At 41.4% G+C, this 22,376-nt stretch overlaps 1 protein-coding gene across 2 annotated transcripts in view; it reads left to right on the forward strand.

The window, feature by feature from the left end:
* Positions 1-22,376, forward strand: part of Il16 (interleukin 16) — a 100,711-nt gene that overhangs the window by 32,025 nt on the left and 46,310 nt on the right. For both annotated transcript variants that reach the window (XM_027920231.2, XM_027920245.2), the window contains exons 2-3: positions 2,029-2,137; positions 20,990-21,132. In XM_027920231.2, coding sequence (XP_027776032.2) covers positions 2,029-2,137; positions 20,990-21,132 — 252 coding nt within the window. The remainder of the gene's footprint in view (positions 1-2,028; positions 2,138-20,989; positions 21,133-22,376) is intronic.

Genomic DNA, 22,376 nt, shown 5'->3' on the forward strand with positions numbered 1-22,376 from the left:
TAGGGAGAAATGCTTATCAGAAAAGGAAACGATATAAAGGGGCCACATTCTGAAATTTTCTGTATGACCTAGTGCAGGTGAGACTGGACTTAAGGAAGGCTCATCTACCACACAGGAAGGGAAAGCATGGGAAAGGAGTGAGGCAGATGTTGGCAGACCCCAATACCTACCAGCTCACAGTGGCAGGAGGTGGAGGTGAGGATGGGTTATGGGTCACTTAGGGAGAGGTGAAAGTGGATCTTCCCTCTGCTTTTGAAACTGCACCAGATTTTGGCAACTGCACTCACTTGGCACATGAAATTCAGGCCTGTTATGCCTGCCTTCCAAGAAAGGGGTCCGGTAAGTTAGAAAGTGAAGTCATGTACCCCCAACAGACTTCCCACTGGACCACTAAATATCAGAAAGCATTTCAGCCATTGACTATTTCCAAGCCCAATAATTAATCCCTGAAGATTCTAAATTCAGCCAATCATTCAAATGTGACAACCACAGAAAAACATTCTCAGACGTGCAACTATTCGGAGAGCTTTCCATCCATGAAGCTTTCCCCAAAGAAAACACATCCAGCATTTAAGGATTGTGGCAGCAAGTAATGAAACCAATATAACTCAAAAATTAGGCTGTCTTTGTACCTAGTAAAGATATATTAGAATAACTGCACCACGAAGAGAAGAAAATTAATACCACTGCCCTCAGTATCAACCTTTATCCATATTACTCTCTGTTCCTAAAATCCTGGGAGGAGGAGAGGGAAGAGAGTGACATTGTCTCAGGTTCTCATCTTGCAGAAGGAAAAGTGATGTTTTCTATTTTGTTATTGACCATGATACAGGAATGAGTCCTATAATGTTGTTTAATATATTGCTTAATCACTTATTAGTACAGGATTATTAGTATAGAAAGAAAGAAGTGAAGAAAATTTGTTCAATTTGATAAGGTGAAAAAAGAATAAGAGAAACAGCAAATTTAGTCTAATTACATTTTTTTTTAAAAAAATTGATACTGGGGTTTGAACTCTGAGGTGCTTTACCACTGAGATACATCCCCAGCCCATTTTTAGTCTTCTTTCTGAGACAGGGTCTCAGTAATTTGCTTAGGGCTTTGCTAAATTGCTAAGACTGGCCTCCACCTTGCAATCCTCCTGCCTTGGCCTCCCATGTTGCTGGGATTACAAATGAGCACCACCATGCCAGGCTAGGAACATTGATTTTTAAAGTTTTAAATTAAATGTTTCCTTATATATAATCAGAGACATGATAAATTATGATATAATGGTATATTAAGAATTGTAATGCATAAATAAATAAATAAATAAATTTTAAACAATAGATTAAATCCTTGCAGATATAAATCAGCAATATAGTAAAATCATAATACTCATAAGTATACTTGGACATTCAATATTTAAAAGTCTATTTCTATAACATTCAGTTAGCAGGTATTTTGTGAATGCCTATTATTAAATCTCAGAATAATCTAACATACTCCTCATCATTTCTAATACATAGATCCCAATCACCTTGTTCATGTAACTCTCTAGTTCTTTTCTTCAATGCAATTATCATTTTCTGCAATTATCTTTTACCTTTAGTTGTTTCCTTGTTTACTGTCTGTCTTCCTTTGCTAAAATGCCATTTCTCTAAGGTCAATGTTCTTGTCTCTCTTGTTCATGGCCAGGCTTTTCCTTCCTGTGTAGTAGATGGCAGGCAAATGAGCCTTCCTTCAGCTCTCTGAACATCTCCCACGTCTAACAAAGAAGTTGTCACCAAATTTACTCAATATTTATTGCATTAATTAAATATTTTTGTAATATTTGTTCATTCAATATTGCCTGTTAAATGGATGAATGCATTTCTATGAATGGAAGGATGACAGTAATCCTGAATCCCTGCCCTTGTATTGCCTGTAATTTAGTAAGGGAGACAGACCACCCAACCAGTACCTCCATGATTAGTATTGAAACCCTATTTTGCTAATCAACCTTTTTAATTTTAACCTGCTGAATAAAAGACAGGTATTGTTTTGCAGGAATCTTCCACAACTTCCTCTAAAGAAAAGCCTGGAAAAGTAGAAGCACAAAGTAGTAACTTCCTGTTTCCTAAAGCCTGCCACCAAAGGACACGAAGCAACTCCACCAGTAAGTGTCTCATCAAAACATCTTCAGGAACAGGGCCAAGTGCTTTTGAATATCAGGAATATCAATGATGAGGGGAGGTTTGGGATGGGTGGATCTCTTCTGATCCAGTGGGACCAAACCAAGATGGCAGACTGCTTGCCTCTCTGAGAGCATTCTTTTTGGCTTGTGCAGGTCCTGGCCAGCTAGAGGGCTTCGCATTGGCTTTTTGAGTTTTCTGTGGTAAACTCGTCTTCTAGCTAGGCTCCTAATGCCATGCTGAGAAGATTTGGCCTGGAGGATAAGAGAAAAAGGGTTACTCTTGTTCTGATTTCTGACATTTCCTTAATCCTGAGTAAGCCACTCTGTCTCCCAGGGCTTCTGTCACCCCATCTGTAACATGATGGGGGTTGAGGCTTGAAGACTTCATGATTCTTCATTGCTGCAAATAGACTAGCATTTATATAAAAGTCAGGAAAATGTGAAGAATGCATGAAAGTTTGAAGAAGTTAAAATTACATCAAATTATAATATTAGAAATAATCTATACTGACATTTTCAATTATTTCTCAGTTATTCCTATATAGCCTATAGGAAAATTAGGCACATACATGAACACACATGAATCTATATCTATATCTCATGTCATTGGGAAATCTGTTGTAAAGACTGTTTTTAGTTTCATTGTATGAACATGCACAATCTACTCTTACTAGATATTTAAGTTATTCTCAGTGTTTTGCTAACATAATCCACGTTGCTGAGTTTGTAAGTGAAATTTTGTTTGTAAGTGAAAATTTGTAACATCTTAAAGGAAATACAGTGTGCTACCATATTCGTAGATAGAAATTATTTGAAAAAAAGTTACATCTGCACTGAAATATGTAGAATTTTTTCTTATTATTATTCCCTAAAAAGTATTGACATAGCATTTACATTGTATTATGAATAATCTAGAGATGATTTAAAGTATACAGAAAGATTGTACAGGTTATATGGAGATACTACCCTATCTTAGGCAAAGGATAGAAACACATTCATAGATTTTGGTATCCATGGGGATTCTGGGACCAATCCATATGGATTTGAAATGACTATAAACGAGATAGTGGACTGGTGTATGGTTAAGGGCTCACTTCTGAGAAACAATGCACTTGAATTTGAATCCTGCCTCCTAGAACTAAGTATTGATGTGACTTTGAACAAGTCCTTTAAAAATCTCTGAACCTCTTGCTATGGCTTGAATACAAGGTGTCCTGAAGAGCTTGTGCGTGAGACAATGAAGAAATGTTCAGAGGTGAAATTAGATTATGAGAGCTGCAATCTAATCAGTGGATTAATCCACTTGATGGACTAATAATTTGAATGGACTACAGTACTAGGTGTTAATTGTAGACAGGTGGGGTCCGCGCTTGTAGCCCGGTTGGTGCAGACAGAAGGTGGTCCCCACTTACGGCCCAGTCGTCAGAGATGGAAGGCAGCGCAGAATGCAGAGGCCTTGGTTGTGGGTCACCAGACCAAGCTCTGAACACAGCACAAGAAATGGCAAAATAGAGCCTGGGAACCCACAGCAGACAGGTGGAGTTGAGCACCACGGAGATCTGGCAGCGTAGAGATGCAGGCTTACAGAGCCTCTAAGATTAGAGCGCGCCAGACTACGACCCACGTCACTGCAGGGCACCAGACCGAGGACCACACTCGGGACACAGTGGACGAATAGCCTAGTCCCCTCCACCTCACCAGACACCCGGGCGGGGAATCAGGTGGTCACCATCTTGGAAAATCTACCACATCAGCTTTTGGCGGATGTAGCAGACAGCGAGATTGGCACTAGAACGGGCGTGTGAGTCCCAGCCCCCGCACCCAGCTGTGATAACTCAAAACCTTTCACACCAGCTCTCGGTGGGCATGAATAGCAGAGCCGAGTGAAACTAAAAAGGTGCCTGATCTCCAACTCCCACTCCCCCAGCTGTGATAACCCAAAACCTTTCTCGCCAGCTCTCTCTCTGGGTGTGGCTATCAGAAGGAATACAGACAGAACAAGTTGCTGGTTTCCAACTGCTCCTCTCCACAGCTGTGATGACCTGGTGACTACCCAACACAGAGGTAGTGCTCAGTTGATCAGGAGTGCAGGGCAGCCAGGGCGACGCATGCCCAGAGTGAACCCAGGGCTTCAGAGAAGAGTCCCAGTAATTGGGGCCTGATGGGCAGGAGAAGTGAGGGAGATAGAGACCAGGAGCAACCCAAAGAGACTGGGATTGGAGAGGCACCCAGCAGGGGAGGGTGTGCGGCCTCACACGATTGCTTCCCCCACCCTGAGGGTAGTGACTCAACCTGGAATGCACAACGCCACCTACAGGAAGAGAAGAAAATAGAATTCTAAGAGTATTTTTTTTCCTTCTTTCCTTTTTTCTTTTTATCTTTCTCTTCTCTCTTTTCCTCTCTTTTTTCATTCCCTTTTCTCTATCTTTTCACCTCTCTTTTTCCTTCTTCTTTTCTTTTTACTTTTCTCCCTCCTTCTCTTCCTCTCCCAACCTCCCAAGTGTTACTATTTCTACTACATATAAATTACTAAATGCAAATAGGTAATTCTTTCTATGCTTCTTATTGTCCTCTCATGCACTTAGTCACCCTAAAGTACCTCCTGTCTATGTCCTGTTAATGACCCCCTTCATTAGAGTTCTCCTCCAAAGTAGCTGATATATTAACCCCCATACCCCACATCTTTCCCCCTAAACATAAAGTCCTACACCTGACCCTCAGTTCTCTATATGCCACCAGAATCTGTATGCCTTTGATGAAGCTAATGAATATATTTTAAACTATAATTAAATCCAACATCTCGGGAGGGGAAAGATGGCGGCGAGGGGAGTGCATTGCCCCTGTGTGCTGCTTCACTGTGTGGGAGTATGACAAGTCAGGACGGCTAAAGGATATCTTGTTAGGAATTTCCAGCAATAGTGGGGTGCTCCGGAACCTGGAGGAAGGATTTCCATCGCACGAGGATCAGCTACGGGGACTCAAACGCGAGAGGTTTGTCGCACTGCTTATTCAGCAAATCGGCCCGAGGCTAGAATCTGCAGCGTGCGCTGGGATAGAGACGCAGGGTTACAGCGCTGCAGTTTCTGCCAGCCGCGCAAGCACCGTACTCAGGGCTGAATTCTGGGTTCGAGACGGGGGAAGGAAGCGGTCCATCTCGGTTCTCCACACCGGTCAGACCACAGAGGAGGCCAGCAGCCACCATGTTGGTAAACTGACGTCACCACCGCTGTTTTCGACTGACCGCAGCTCATTCAGCCATAGAACAGGTAATTTCAGGCTGCAATTCGCCTGCGGCTTGCAGACAGATTGCTAGGGCTCAGCGCCTGGGTGCTTCTTAGAACCTGATCTTATCGGAGTGAATACCCAGCGCGGGGCGGCCGAGTTCCGGCTCCCGGAACCGCCCTGGCCCAGGGCTGCTGAGCCTGCGGAGGCTGCTTCTTGGACCCTGCGCCTACCAGAGCATACAACAAGCACTAAGCAGCCGAATTACGGCTCCCGGAACTGAGCCCGCGGGGACTGCTTCTTGGAGCTTACATTTATAGGAGCTTACACCGAGCACGGAGTGGCCGAGTTCCGGCTCCCGGAACTTCCCTGGCCCGGGGCTAGGAGCCCGCGGAAACTGCTTCTCGGTCCGGGTCCTGCTGAGGGCCGGTCAGGACTCACCCGGTGCTTTGGTTGCCCGGCAAGGGGAACGAAATGCTGCCATTCGCATAGGATACCAACATGGCAGAGATCTGATGTCTGCAGAAAGCGGCGGAGGAGGGAACTTCATCAATACCAGTGGTGACATAAGCAGTTGGTCTCCTGGTAGGGGGAGTGAGGCACAGTCACCCGAGTCTCCTCAATTTGTCGTCGAGCCAGAGGGAAGGAGCCGGGCCGCCACCAGCGCCCGGAGCAGGCCCAGTGGCTCGCCAGCGTGGTGACCGTGTGACCCCAATTGGAGAGGGGGCGGAGCGGAGCCGCCACCCGCAACCGCAAGGTGGGCAGACCCGCGACCCAGTGGTACATGGGCATGGTAGGAGGGGCAGGGCAGAGCCGCGGTTCGCGCTTGCAAGGTAAACAGACCTGTGACAGCCTGGTGGGTCAGGCCCAGTGGCCTGCCAGTGTGGTACACACGTCACCCCAACTGGAGTAGGGGCAGAGCAGATCCTTCTCCCACGCCTGGACCAGGCCCTGCCGGTGTGGTGGTCACGTGACCCCAATTGGAGTGGGGGCGGAGCGGAACCGCCACCCGTGCCCGCAGGGTGAGCAGACCAGTGATCAACCTGCAGATCAGGCCCAGGGGTCCGCAGGCGTGGTAGGAGGGGCAGGGCAGATCCGCCGCCCGCGCCTCCAAGGTAGGCAGACCTACAACAGACCGGCGGATCAGGCCCAGGAGCCTGCCGGCGTGGTACAAACACCACCCTAATTGGAGTAGTGGCAGAGCAGAGTCGCCGCCCGTGCCAGGAACAGGCCCAGCGTCCTGCAGGTGGGGTAGTCACGACACCCCAATTGGAGTAGGGGCAGAGCAGAGCCTCCACCCGTGCCCGAAAGGTGGGCAGATCTGCGACCGACCAGCGGGACAGGCCCAGTGGCCTGCCGGTACGACAGACACGTCACCCCATTTGCAGTAGGGGCAGGGTAGAGCCGCCGCCCACGCCTGCAGGGTAGGCAAACCTGCAACCGACAGGCGGATCAGGCCCGGTGGCCTGCCGGCGTGGTACACTCGTCACCCCAATTGGAGTAGGGGCAGAACAGAGCCGCCGCCAGCTCCCAGAACAGGCCCAGTGACCTGCCGGCGTGGTAGCCACGACACCCCAATTGGAACAAGGAGAGAGCAGAGCCGCCGCCCGCACCTGCAGGAAAGATACGCAAGCAGTATGAAAAGACAAGGAAAGAAAGGACCACAAGCAATGCAGGTCAACGCAACTTTAGAAGAGGTAACAGCTGCAGCAGATGGAATGTCAGATAAAGAATTCAGGATATACATGCTTCAGATGATCTGGAGTATCAAGGAAGACATTAAACAGCAAAATCAGACAATGAAAGATCACTTCGACAACGAATTATGCAAACAAATCCAGGAAGCAAAGGATCAACTATACAGGGAGATAGAGGTTATAAAAAACAAACAAACAGAAATCCTAGAAATGCAGGAAGCAATAAACCAACTTAAAAACTCAATGGAGAATACTACCAGCAGAGTAGAACACTTAGAAGATAGAACATCAGACAATGAAGACAAAGTATTTCAACTGGAAAAGAACATAGACAGCTCAGCAAGACTGTTAAGAAACCATGAGCAGAACATCCAAGAAATATGGGATAACATTAAGAGACCAAACTTAAGAGTCATTGGGATACAGGAAGGTACAGAGATCCAAACCAAAGGAATGAGAAGTCTATTCAATGAAATAATACAAGAAAACTTCCCAGACTTGAAGAATGAGACAGAATCCCAAATCCTAGAAGCCTACAGGACGCCGAATGTGCAAAATCATAAGAGATCCACACCTAGACACATTATAATGAAGATGCCCAACATACAGAATAAGGAGAGAATTTTAAAAGCTACAAGAGAAAGGAAGCAGATTACATTTAGGGGTAAGCCAATCAGGATAACAGCTGATCTTTCAACACAGACTCTGAAAGCTAGAAGATCCTGGAATAACATATTTCAAACACTGAAAGAAAATGGGTTCCAACCAAGAATTGTGTATCCAGCGAAATTAAGCTTCAGGATGGAGGATGAAATTAAAACCTTCCACGATAAACAAAAGTTTAAAGAATTCGCAGCTAGAAAACCATCTCTTCAAAACATCCTCGCCAAAGCATTACAGGAAGAGGAAATGGAAAATAACAATGAAAACCAACAGTGGGAGGTAGGACAGTAAAGGGGGGGGGGAATAATCAAAGAGGAAAACAAACCATGTTTAGTAACAGAAATAAACAAATATGGCTGGAAGAACAACCCATATCTCAATAATAACCCTAAATGTTTATGGCTTAAACTCACCAATTAAGAGACACAGGCTAGTAGAATGGATCACAAAACAAGACCCAACAATATGCTGCCTACAGGAGACGCATTTGATAGGAAAAGACTTATATAGGCTGAAGGTGAAAGGTTGGGAAAAATCATATCACTCATATGGACTTCGGAAACAAGCAGGAGTGTCCATACTCATATCAAATAAAATAGATTTCAAGCCAAAGTTAATCAAAAGAGATAAAGAGGGACACTACATACTGCTTAAGGGAACCATACACCAACAAGACATAACAATCATAAATATTTATGCCCCAAACAATGGTGCAGCTATGTTCGTCAAACAAACTCTTCTCAAGTTCAAGAGTCTAATAGACCACCATACCATAATCATGGGAGACGTCAACACACCTCTCTCGCCACTGGACAGATCTTACAAACAAAAGTTGAATAAGGAAACTATAGAACTCAATAACACTATTAATAACCTAGACCTAATGGACATATATAGAATATACCACCCAACATCAAGCAGTTACACTTTTTTCTCAGCAGCACATGGATCCTTCTCAAAAATAGATCATATATTATGTCACAGGGCAACTCTTAGACAATATAAAGGAGTAGAGATAATACCATGCATCTTATCTGATCATAATGGAATGAAACTGAAAATCAACGATAAAAGAAGGAAGGAAAAAGCATACATCACTTGGAGAATGAACAATAGGTTACTGAATGATCAATGGGTTATAGAAGACATCAAGAAGGAAATTAAAAAATTCTTAGAGATAAATGAAAACACAGACACAACATATCGGAATCTATGGGACACATTGAAAGCAGTTCTAAGAGGAAAATTCATTGCTTGGAGTTCATTCCTTAAAAAAAGAAAAAAACCAACAAATAAATGATCTCATACTTCATCTCAAAATCCTTGAAAAAGAAGAGCAAAACAACAGCAAAAGAAGTAGAAGGCAAGAAATAATTAAAATCAGAGCTGAAATTAATGAAATCGAAACAAAAGAAACAATTGAAAAAATTGACAAAACTAAAAGTTGGTTCTTTGAAAAAATAAACAAAATCGACAGACCCTTAGCGATGCTAGCGAAGAGAAGAAGAGAGAGAACTCAAATTACTAGCATACGGGATGAAAAAGGCAATATCACAACAGACACTTCAGAAATACAGAAGATAATCAAAAACTATTTTGAATCCTTATACTCCAACAAATTAGAAGATAGTGAAGGCATAGATAAATTTCTTAAGTCATATGATCTGCCCAGATTGAGTCAGGAGGATATAGAAAACCTAAACAGACCAATATCAATTGAGGAAATAGAAGAAACCATAAAAAGACTACCAACTAAGAAAAGCCCAGGTCCAGATGGGTATACAGCAGAATTTTACAAAACCTTTAAAGAAGAACTAATACCAATACTTTTCAAGCTACTTCAGGAAATAGAAAAGGAGGGAGAACTTCCAAATTCATTCTATGAGGCCAACATCACCCTGATACCTAAACCAGACAAAGACACTTCAAAGAAAGAAAACTACAGACCAATATCTCTAATGAACCTAGATGCAAAAATCCTCAATAAAATTCTGGCGAATCGGATACAAAAACATATCAAAAAAATTGTACACCATGATCAAGTAGGATTCATCCCTGGGATGCAAGGCTGGTTCAATATACGGAAATCAATAAATGTTATTCACCACATCAATAGACTTAAAAATAAGAACCATATGATCATCTCGATAGATGCGGAAAAAGCATTTGACAAAGTACAGCATCCCTTCATGTTCAAAACTCTAGAAAAACTAGGGATAACAGGAACATACCTCAATATTGTAAAAGCAATCTATGCTAAGCCTCAGGCTAGCATCATTCTGAATGGAGAAAAACTGAAGGCATTCCCTCTAAAATCTGGAACTAGACAGGGATGCCCTCTCTCTCCACTTCTTTTCAACATAGTTCTTGAAACACTGGCCAGAGCAATTAGACAGACGAAAGAAATTAAAGGCATAAAAATAGGAAAAGAAGAACTTAAATTATCACTATTTGCAGATGATATGATTCTATACCTAGCAGACCCAAAAGGCTCTACAAAGAAACTATTAGAGCTAATAAATGAATTCAGCAAAGTGGCAGGATATAAAATCAACACGCATAAATCAAAGGCATTCCTGTATATCAGCGACAAATCCTCTGAATTGGAAATGAGGACAACCACTCCATTCAAAATATCTTCAAAAAAAATAAAATACTTGGGAATCAACCTAACAAAAGAGGTGAAAGACTTATACAATGAAAACTACAGAACCCTAAAGAGAGAAATAGAAGAAGATCTTAGAAGATGGAAAAATATACCCTGTTCATGGATAGGCAGAACTAACATCATCAAAATGGCGATATTACCAAAAGTTCTCTATAGGTTTAATGCAATGCCAATCAAAATCCCAACGGCATTTCTTGTAGAAATAGAGAAAGCAATCATGAAATTCATATGGAAAAATAAAAGACCCAGAATAGCAAAAACAATGCTAAGCAGGAAGTGTGAATCAGGCGGTATAGCGATACCAGACTTCAAACTATACTACAGAGCAATAGTAACAAAAACAGCATGGTACTGGTACCAAAACAGGCGGGTGGACCAATGGTACAGAATAGAGGACACAGAAACCAATCCACAAAACTACAACTATCTTATATTTGATAAAGGGGCTAAAAGCATGCAATGGAGGAAGGATAGCATCTTCAACAAATGGTGCTGGGAAAACTGGAAATCCATATGCAACAAAATGAAACTGAATCCCTTTCTCTCGCCATGCACAAAAGTGAATTCAAAATGGATCAAGGAGCTTGATATCAAATCAGAGACGCGCCGTCTGATAGAAGAAAAAGTTGGCTACGATCTACATACTGTGGGGTCGGGCTCCAAATTCCTCAATAGGACACCCATAGCACAAAAGTTAATAACTAGAATCAACAAATGGGACTTACTCAAACTAAAAAGTTTTTTCTCAGCAAAAGAAACAATAAGAGAGGTAAATAGGGAGCCTACACCCTGGGAACAAATCTTTACTCCTCACACTTCAGATAGAGCCCTAATATCCAGAGTATACAAAGAACTCAAAAAATTAGACAATAAGAAAACAAACAACCCAATCAACAAATGGGCCAAGGACCTGAACAGACACTTCTCAGAGGAGGACATACAGTCAATCAACAAGTACATGAAAAAATGCTCAACATCTCTAGCTGTCAGAGAAATGCAAATCAAAACCACCCTAAGATACCATCTCACTCCAGTAAGATTGGCAGCCATTAGGAAGTCAAACAACAACAAGTGCTGGCGAGGATGTGGGGAAAAGGGTACACTTGTACATTGCTGGTGGGACTGCAGATTGGTGCAGCCAATTTGGAAAGCAGTATGGAGATTTCTTGGAAAGCTGGGAATGGAGCCACCATTTGACCCAGCTATTCCCCTTCTTGGTCTATTCCCTAAAGACCTAAAAAGAGCATGCTACAGGGACACTGCTACATCGATGTTCATAGCAGCACAGTTCACAATAGCAAGACTGTGGAACCAACCTAGATGCCCTTCAATAGACGAATGGATAAAAAAAAATGTGGCATTTATACACAATGGAGTATTACTCTGCATTAAAAAATGACAAAATCATAGAATTTACAGGGAAATGGATGGCATTAGAGCAGATTATGCTAAGTGAAGCTAGCCAATCCCTAAAAAACAAATGCCAAATGTCTTCTTTGATATAAGGAGAGTAACTAAGAACAGTGTAGGGACGAAGAACAGGAGAAGAAGATTAACATTTAACAGGGATGAGAGGTGGGAGGGAAAGGGAGAGAGAAGGGAAATTGCATGGTAATGGAAGGAGACCCTCAGGGTTATACAGTGGAGGAGGTAGAGAGAGAGGAGGGGAGGGGAGGGGAGAGGTGGGGAGGGGGGAGGGTGGAGGATGGGAAAGGCAGTGGAGCACAACAGACACTAGTATGGCAATTTGTAAATCAATGGATGTGTAACTGATGTGATTCTGCAATCTGTGTATGGGGTGAAGGTGGGAGTTCATAACCCACTTGAATCAAAGTGTGGAATATGATATGTCAAGAAATTTGTAATGTTTTGAACAACCCACAATAAAAAATTTAAAAAAAAAAATAAAAAAAAAATAAATCCAACATCTCTAGACATTGTCTCCCATCACAAAGGAGAGATCTCGAAACTATAAAAGAGCAATACTAATTTATAGGAAAAAAATAATAACAAAACAGTCACACACAGCTGGAAAGAAATGTGAGAAATATGAAAAAACAAGGAAAGAAAGAGCCACAAACAAAGCAGGACAACTAAAAAATAGAGGAGATGATAATTTCAGCAGAAAAAATATCAGATAAAGATTTCAAGATATACATGGTCAGATGATCTGGAGTCTTAGGAGGACTTTAGACAGCAAATGCATACAATGAAAGATCACTTTGACAATGAATTACATAAACAAATCCAAGAAGCAAAAGATCAACTCTACAGGGAGATAGAGGTTATAACAAAACAAAACAAAACAAAACAAAAACAGAAATCCTGGAAATGAAGGAAATAATAAACCAAATTAAAAACTCAAATGAGAGTATCACCAGCAGAGTAGAACACTTAAAAGTCAGAACACCAGAGAACGAAGACAAAGTACATCATCTAGAAAAGATCGTAGACAGCTTAGAAAGGATGATAAGAAACCACGAGCAGAACATCCAAGAAATATGGGATAATATAAATAGACCAAATTTAAGAGTTATTGGGATAGAGGAAGGTATAGAGGTCCAAACCAAAGGAATGAGCAATCCCTTCAATGAAATAATTTTAGAAAATTCTCCAGACATGAAGAATGAAACGGAAATCCAAATCCTAGAAGCCTACAGGATGCCGAATGTACAAAACCACAAGAGACCCACACCAAGACACATTATAATGAAAACACCTAACATACAGAACAAGGAGAGAATTTTAAAATCCATAAGAGAAAAGAAGCAGATTACATTTAGGGGTAAACCAATTAGGTTAACGGTAGATTTTTCAACACAGACTCTGAAAGCTAGAAGATGCTGGAACAACGTATTTCAAACACTGAAAGATAATGGGTTCCAACCAAGAATCTTGTATCCAGCAAAATTAAGCTTCAGGTTTGAAGATGAAATAAAAACCTTCCATGATAAACAAAAATTAAATGAATTTGCAGCTAGAAAACCAGCGTTTCAAAGCATCATTGGCAAAACATTACATGAAGAGGAAATGAAAAATAACAAAGAAAATCAGTAGTGGGAGGTAGTACAACGAAAAAGAGGAAAAACAAATCAAGTTAAATAATAAAAATAAACAAACATGGCTGAAAGTATAAACCATATCTCAATAGTAACCCTAAATGTTAATGGCTTAAACTCACCAATCAAAAGACACAGGCTAGCAGACGGGATTAAAAAAAAAGATCCAACAATATGCTGCCTACAGGAGACTTATCTGATAAGAAAAGACATACACAGACTGAAGGTGAAAGGTTGGGGAAAATCCTACCACTCACATGGACCTTGGAAGCAAGCAGGGTTGTCCATACTCATATCAGATAAAATAGACTTCAAGCCAAAGTTAATCAAAAGGGATAAAGAAGGACACTAAATACTGCTAAAGGGAACCATTCACCAACAAGACATAACAATCATTAATATATATGCCCTAAACAATGGTGCAGCTATGTTCATCAATCAAACTCTTCTCAAGTTCAAGAGACAAATAGACCACAACACAATAATCATGGGGATTTTAATACACCTCTCTCACCACTGGAAAGATCTTCCAAACAAAAGTTGAATAAAGAAACTATAGAACTCAATAACACAATTAATAACTTAGACTTAATTGACATATATAGAATATATCAACCAACATCAAGTGGATACACTTTTTTCTCAGCAGCACATGGATCCTTCTCAAAAATAGCCCATATATTATGTCACAGGGCAACTCTTATCAAATACAAAGGAGTAGAAATACCATGCATTTTATCCAATCATAATGGAATGAAATTGGAAATCAATGATAAAATAAGGAAGAAAAATTCCTACATCACATGGAGAATGAACAATATGCGACTGAATGAACAATGGGTTATTAAAGACATCAAAGAGGAAATTAAAAAATTCTTAGAGGTAAATGAAAACACAGACACAACATATTGAAATCTCTGAGACACTATGAAAGCAGTACCAAGAGGAAAGTTCATTGCATGGAGTTCATTCCTTAAAAGAAGAAAAAGCCAACAAATAAATGGCCTCACCCTACATCTTAAAGCTCTAGAAAAAGAGAACAAATCAACAGCAAATGCAGTAGAAGGCAAGAAATAATTAAAATCAGAGCTGAATTCAATGAAATTGAAACAAAAGAAACAATTAACAAAACTAAAAGTTGGTTCTTTGAAAAAATATAAATAAGATTGACAGACCTTTAGCCATGCCAATGAAGAGAAGAAGAGCGAGAACCCAAATTACTAGCATTCGGGATAAAAAAGGCAATATCACAACAGACACTACAGAAATACAGAAGATAATTAGAAATTATTTTGAAACCTTATACTCCAATAAAATAGAAGATAGTGAAGGCATTGATAAATTCCTTAAGTCATATGATCTGCCCAGATTGAGTTAGGATGATACACACAACTTAAACAGACCAATATCAAGTGAGGAAATAGAATAAGCCATCAAAAGATTACCAACCAAGAAAAGCCCAGGACCAAATAGATATACAGCTCAGTTTTACAAGACCTTTAAAGGAGAACTAATACCAATGCTCTTCAATCTATTTCAGGAAATAGAAAAAAAGGGAGTACTTCCAAATTTATTCTATGAGGCCAATATCACCCTGATTCCAAAACTAGACAAAGATACTTTAAAGAAAGAAAACTTCAGACCAATATCTCTAATGAATATAGAAAAATCCTCAATAAAATCCTGGCAAATCGGATACAAAAAGATATCAAAAAGATTGTGCACCATGATCAAGTGGGATTCATCCCCAGGATGCAAGTTTGGTTCAATATATGGAATTCAATAAATGTAATTCATCACATCAATAGACTTAAAGATAAGAACCATATGATCATCTTGATAGATGCAGAAAAAGCATTTGACAAAGTACAGCACCCCTTTATGTTCAAAACACTAGAAAAACTAGGGATAACAGGAACTTACCTCAACATTGTAAAAGCTATCTATGCTAAGCCTCAGGCCAGCATCATTCTAAAAGGAGAAAAACTGAAGGCATTCCCTCTAAAATCTGGAACAAGACAGGGATGCCCTCCCTCACCACTTCTATTCAACATAGTTCTTGAAACACTGGCCGGAACAATTACACAGATGAAAGAAATTAAAGGAATAACTATAGGAAAAAAACTTAAACTAGCACTATTTGCTGATGATATGATTCTATATCTAGAAGACCCAAAAAACTCTACCAAGAAACTTCTAGAACTATTAAATTAACTCAGCAAAGTGGCAGGATATAAAATCAACACCCATAAATCAAAGGCATTCCTGTATATCAGTGACAAATTCTCTGAAAAGGAAATAAGGAAAACTACCCCATTCACAATATCCTCAAAAAAAAAAAACAAAACAAAAAAAAAAACACTTGGGAATCAACTTAACAAAAGAGATGAAAGATCTATACAATGAAAACTATAGAACCCTAAAGAGAAATAGAAGAAGACCTTAGAAGATGGAAAGATCTACCTTGCTCATGGATAGGCAAAATTAATATTATTAAAATGACCATATTACCAAAAGCATTATACAGATTCAATGCAATTCCAATTAAAGTCCCAATGGCATTCCTCACAGAAATAGAAAAAGCAATTATGAAATTCATCTGAAAAAATAAGAGACCCAGAATAGCTAAAGCAATTCTAAGCAGGAAGAGTGAAACAGGTGGCATCACTATACCACATCTTAAACTGTACTACAGAGCAATAGTAACAAAAACAGCATGGTACTGGCACCAAAACAGGCTAGTAGACCAATGGTACAGAATAGAGGACACAGAGACTAACCAAACTACAACTACCTTATATTAGACAAAGGTGCTAAAAGCATGCACTGGAGAAAGGATAACATCTTCAACAAATGGTGTTGGGAAATCTGGAAATCCATATGCAACAAAATGAAATTGAATCCCTATTTCTCACCATGCACAAAAGTTAACTCAAAATGGATTGAGGATCTAGGAATCAAACCAGAGACTCTGCGTCTAATAGAAGAAAAAGTAGGCCCTAATCTCCATCACATGGGGCTAGGCCTCAATTTCCTTAATAAGACACCTATAGCACAAGAATTAAAACCAAGAATTAACAAATGGGATGAATTCAAACTAAAAAGGTTTTTCTCAGCAAGAGAAATAATATGTGAGGTGAATAGGGAGCCTACATCCTGGGAACAAATTTTTACCCCTCATACATCAGGTAGAGCTCTAATCTCTAGGGTATACAAAGAACTCAAAAAGTTAAACACCAATAAAACAAATAACCCAATCAACAAATGGGCTAAGGACTTGAACAGACACTTCTCAGAAGAGGCTATACAATCAATAAACAAATATACAAAAAAATGCTCATCATCTCTAGTAATCAGAGAAATACAAATTAAAACTACTCTAAGATACCATCTCACTCCAGTAAGAATGGAAGCCATGATGAAGACAAACAACAAGTGCTGGAGAGGATGCGGGGGGAAAGGTACACTCATACACTGCTGGTGGGACTGCAAACTGGTGCATCCAATTTGGAAAGTAGTATGGAGATTCCTTGGAAAGCTGGAAATGGAACCACCATTTGACCCAGCTATTCCTCTTCTCGGTCTATACCCAAAAGACCTAAAAACAGCACACTACAGGGACACAACCACATCAATGTTTATAGCAGCACAAATCACAATAGCTAGACTATGGAGCCAGCCTAGATGCCTTCAATGGATGAATGGATAAAAAAAAAATGTGGCATATATACACAATGGAATATTACTCAGCACTAAAAAATAATAAAATCATGGCATTTGCAGGGAAATGGATGGCATTAGAGCAGATTGTGCTAAGTGAAGTTAGCCAATCCCCAAAAAACAAATACTGAATGTCTTCTCTGATATAAGGGGGGTGACTCAAAATTGGGAAGAGAGGAAGAGCATGGAAAGATTTCCTCTACATAGGGAAGAGGGTTGGGAGGGAAAGGGAAGGGAGAAAGGGAATTGCATGGATGGTGGAAGGAGACGCTCATTGTTATACAAAATACACGTAAGAATATGTGAGGAAAAAAAAAGAATAGCAGTACCTTAGATTAGGTAGAGAGAAGTGATGGGAAGGGAGAGACTGGGGAGATAGGAAGGATAGTAGAATGAAGCAGACATTTTTATTATTACTGTGTGTATATATGTGACTGCATGACCAATGTGATTCTGCAACCTGTATACTCAGAAAAATGAGATATTGTATCCCATGTGATTCAAATGTATGATATGTCTAGGTCATTGTAGGTCATGTGTAACTAATTAAAACAAAAAAATAATTGTAGACAGGTGAAACATAACTGGAAGATGAAGGTCACTGGGGTTTATATTTCATCCTTTGGGGTTTGTATTTTGCCCCTGGTTCCTTGGGCTTTCTCTACTGTATCCTGGCTGCCATGATCTCAGCAGCTTTCCCCTACCATGCCCTCTGCCATGGTGCTCCTTCACCACTTCAGGCCCAGAGCCCTGGAGTGGCCAGCCATGGACTGAACCTCTGAACTGTGAGGCCTCCTCTAAGTTGTTCTTCTCAGGCTCTTTGACTACTGAATGAAATAGTAATGTACAGTGAGAAGCTGACTAACATGTCTCATATTGTTCTGCAGTAGGCTGCAACATTCTTAAATTAATAACATCCTATTTTAAACTTTTTAAGTTATAAACTTTAACTTTTTCCCCCTTTAGTATTATTTCCTAGAAATGAAATTTAGGGTCAAAAGATAGGTGTAGTTTTAAGCTTGAGATCTGTATGGCCAAATTTTAGTAACTAATATTCCTTCAACAATATATATGAATACCTATTTCTTCAATCACAGGCCACACTGGATTGTAATTTTTAAAAATAATTGTAACGCAGATTCTTCTCTAGTCCCCATTTCTCCCCACCGATTTTGGGTTTCTGTCTGTCTTGCTTTGCACCCAGGACCAGTTATACAATTTGTGGGGCTCTGTATAAAAAGATAATGTGGGAGCCCTGTTCAGAATGATTAAGAATTTCCAAATGTCAGCAGCCTGGTGTTAAACCAAGCTGGGACTTTTCCAGTTACAACCCTGGTGGCCTCATAGGCTACATGCCCACGAAGCCAGCTCTGCTTGTACCCTGGGACCTGACCCCTTCCTACAGAGTCACCCTCTGATTTCTGGTTGAGTTCAGTCACTGAGAGACTTCCACAGGATACTGGTGGTGGAAGAGAGCTGCTGGGGTATTTCTTTCCTGTCCTCTGGCTTGACAGCTTCCAGTACCTAAGGAGGCCTTGCTAGTCTGCTAACTCTGCCCACCCCTGTAAATTGCCCCTCTGTTAATTCTCAAAATCCAAGCCCAGTATGTCTTTTGCATCTTGCTCAAACCATGACTGATGCACTGCTTTATAAAGGAAACCAAAAAGAGGTCCTCCACACACAGGTGAGGTCGAAACCTTCTTCATATATTTATAACATATATACCATATGTTTTTGCTGAGCTCGCCTAGTTTTCTATTGTCATTCATTCATTTTAAAAAAGCCTCTTGGTTAAATTAATATTTCACAGTAATATTTCTTAAAATACTTTTTCAAATTTGTTGTTATTTTAATTTTTTTAACCTAAGATATCTTAACCTTTATATCATCAAATTTTTTGATCTTTTTTTTTTTTTGATGTGAAAGCTTCTCTGCAGATCTGAACCCGTAGCAGGAACAGGAGCCCCTGCACCCCCATGCATGAGGGTTGCCTAGATCATAGAGGGCCCAAGCAGAGGTGGGTGTGGCCTGAGCATCTTGGTGCTGGATTTGCCCATCGCTCTGCAGTTGACTGACTCTGTGAGCCATTCCAAAGTTGCAGCCTGTTTGCATGTCCTTATTTCCTCTGAACCCAAACCACACAGTGCTGTCCTTCTTCAAACTGCAGGTCAACCTTGCACTGCCATGGTCAGAAAAATGGAGTGACTGGGATCCTGGAGGCCTGGATTATGATCCAGACTTCTTTGTTTGCTGCTCTGAAGCCCTCTGAGGTTCCATTTCCTCACTGATGCATAAGAGAGGAAACTCCACCAGGTTCCCCCCCCCCCCACAAACTAATGATGGCTGTCTGCATCATCTGGAGAGCCTGACAAACATACAGGTTGCCCCCGACCATGCCAGTGTGGAGAATGAACTCAGTAGATTGAGTAGGGCACTGAAATCTGCCTTCTTATTAAACACCCAGAAAAATATGACGCACAGGAAAATTTGGATTAGATCCCCAGGCTCTCCTCCCAACTCCGACCCATAATGATGTGTCTCCCTTTCCAGAGTGTGGTTTTCTAAATCATCTGGCTTCTTCTCTCTCTTGGTCCACTGGGATACACTGACCACCTACCTGTACTGAAGCCACTGCTGGGAGCAGCTGTCCTGGCAGGGAAATGTTTCCTCCGTCACTCTTGGAGCCCTGATGGACCAAGAATCTCCCTTTTCCATCACTCCTCCATCCCTTTTGTCACTTCCCTTTTGGCATCTCACATTCTGTCATGCTCATTCTCTCCTCTTTTTTTCTCAACCTACCCTGGCTAGTGGCTTCCTCTCTTCAGCTTATAAGCAACCTAAAGTCTTTCCTATCCTAAAAATGAAAGCAAACCCCAAACCTTGGTCCATTCTTTATTTTCTCTGAACTACCATTTATCTCATTTTTCCCTTGGGGGAATCTTCCACATAGGCCTGTCCGCTGACTTGAGGGATGCTGTAGTCGTCCTTTTAAAAAAATATTTTTAGCCCTTTTTAAAAATTGTTCAAATTTTGAGTTGCTGAGGGTGACCTCAAACTTGCAATCCTCCTGCCTCAGCCTCCCAAATTGTTATGATTACAGGAGTGTGCCACTGTGCCTAGCATCACCTGTTTCTGTTAATTTTTAAAAATATGGCTGCTAGAAAAATTTCAATTGTATTTCAGCTGGGTCGTGCTGCTCCAGACAATTGTGGGTTAAATCAGATAATCTGTGAGGGTTTTCCAACTGTATGCAGTTGTATGCAGTGAGTTCCTGGTTGGGCGAAATGAAGTCTGGAATTCCCATGAAGAAGAGGAAGCGGAATTCTTTGCATTTTCTTAGATCCCAAAGATTTGAGTCGCCTCTTTGTGGGAGGTGTGCACATACCTGTGTGTGAATTCGTGTATAAGAAGTAGATGACTTGTTTGGGAGGTTGGAGGATCCCCTGATCCTCCCCGTCCCTGCCTGGTCTTCCCCTTTGTCGCCCTTGGTTCAGTTCCACCTGTCCTGGGGACACTTGGGGCTTTTTTCCTCTCTCTCCTTGCTGCTTGACGTGCAGGAGATGCATGTGAACTCTTGCAGAGTTGATCTGCAATAAGGGGTGCATGAACAGAGAGAATAAAAATGCCACCCAGGTCTTCAACAGCCGTCTCTCCCCATCGTGCACCTGTTACCGGATGCTAAAGGGTTTATGTTTGCATCAGCCCTGGCTAATGAGGGTTCGGTGGGGGCTGATTTTGTTCCTTATGGAGCTTTTCATCTTGAGAACACAAATGATCTCTGCCTGCTTTTCCTCTCTTGGTTTAGGTGTTAATCCCTATTGCACAGGAGAAATTGATTTTCCAATGACCAAGAAATCTGCAGCTTCCACTGATAGACAGCCTTATTCTCTGTGTAGTAGCCGGAAATCCCTCTCTCAACAACTGGACTGTCCAGCAGGAAAGGCTGCGGTAAGAAGAAAGGGAGGGGAAGCTGGGGAATTGGGAGGAAAGGGAGGGGCCAATGTTAGTAGTGGCTGAGGAAATTTTCCCAAAAGTCCTGTGTCCTGTGTCCTGCCCAGAAGAGGGTCTTGAATCACATTAGGCAAAGAACCACAGTAGGAATGGACATCTATTGAGCGCCCTCTCGTGCCAAGAACTTGTAACTGCAGCCACTTCTATGCAATTAGGAAGCAATAGGTAGTAAAACTCCTTATGTGCAGGCTCATAAGGCATTATGTGGACCCCTTTGTTTCATCTGCACAATAATCCGCAGCGGTAGGCCAGGGGACTGCAGCTTGGACAGGTTAAGGAATTTATGCAAGTTCACACTGCTAATAAGTAACAGGGCTGGGACTTGAAGTCAGCTTTATGACTCCAAAGCCTATGCATCCTATGATTAGGATTACCTTATAAACATTGTCACTATTCTTAAAACAAGCTGAGAAAGGAACACATGATTAGACCCATTTCACAGTGTGCAAACAGGTGTGGCAGGCCATGTCCTTCTCATCTACAGGACATCAGCTTGCAGATTGGGAGCTGAACAGACACAAAGCACAGTGTCCTCTGCACATGCCACTCCCTCCTGCCTGTGATGCCCCCTCCTGTCCTTTCCCTGAGCATTTTCTCAGTGACTCATGCTGCCACTCATATCACACAGTGTCCTCTGTCTGTAGTGTCTTGTCCCTTCTCTCATCTCTGTTACTAGAAATGTTGTCCCCAAACCTTCCCAACACCTCCCCTGCCTGGAAGCATTCCAGGTACCCCCAGCTGCATGGGCTCATGATCTTTTTAAATGCTCATCAAGAGGTGCCTGTATCTCTCTCACAGTGTTTACCAGCTTGGCTTGTTAGTGCCATTTGTTTTAGTGCCTGACCTCCCAGCTGACCATGGGCTCTCCAAAGATGGGCTCCAAAGTCCAATTTGTTTGATTCCTTGCATGGTACATGGTAGATGCTCAGTAAATTTTATTTCTATTTTCCCTTCCCTTCCTTAGATCATTATTTTTCACTTGCAAACTGGCCATGTTGGTGTCCCAGTGTCAGAAGAAGATGCTTTCAAAGTGACTCCCTGAGCTGAGATCTCTCTCAACCCCTGAGTTTCTGGAAGCCCACTGGAGCCATCTAAAATCTAACATCTGCAGCCAGTACTTGTCCTTAAGGCTTGGGATACTGATAGGGAGGCACTTCCTGAGAAGTTGGCCTCTTATCTTT

The sequence above is a fragment of the Marmota flaviventris genome, chromosome 2, assembly GCF_047511675.1.
Source record: "Marmota flaviventris isolate mMarFla1 chromosome 2, mMarFla1.hap1, whole genome shotgun sequence".
In the NCBI taxonomy this organism is placed as follows: Eukaryota; Metazoa; Chordata; class Mammalia; order Rodentia; family Sciuridae; genus Marmota; species Marmota flaviventris.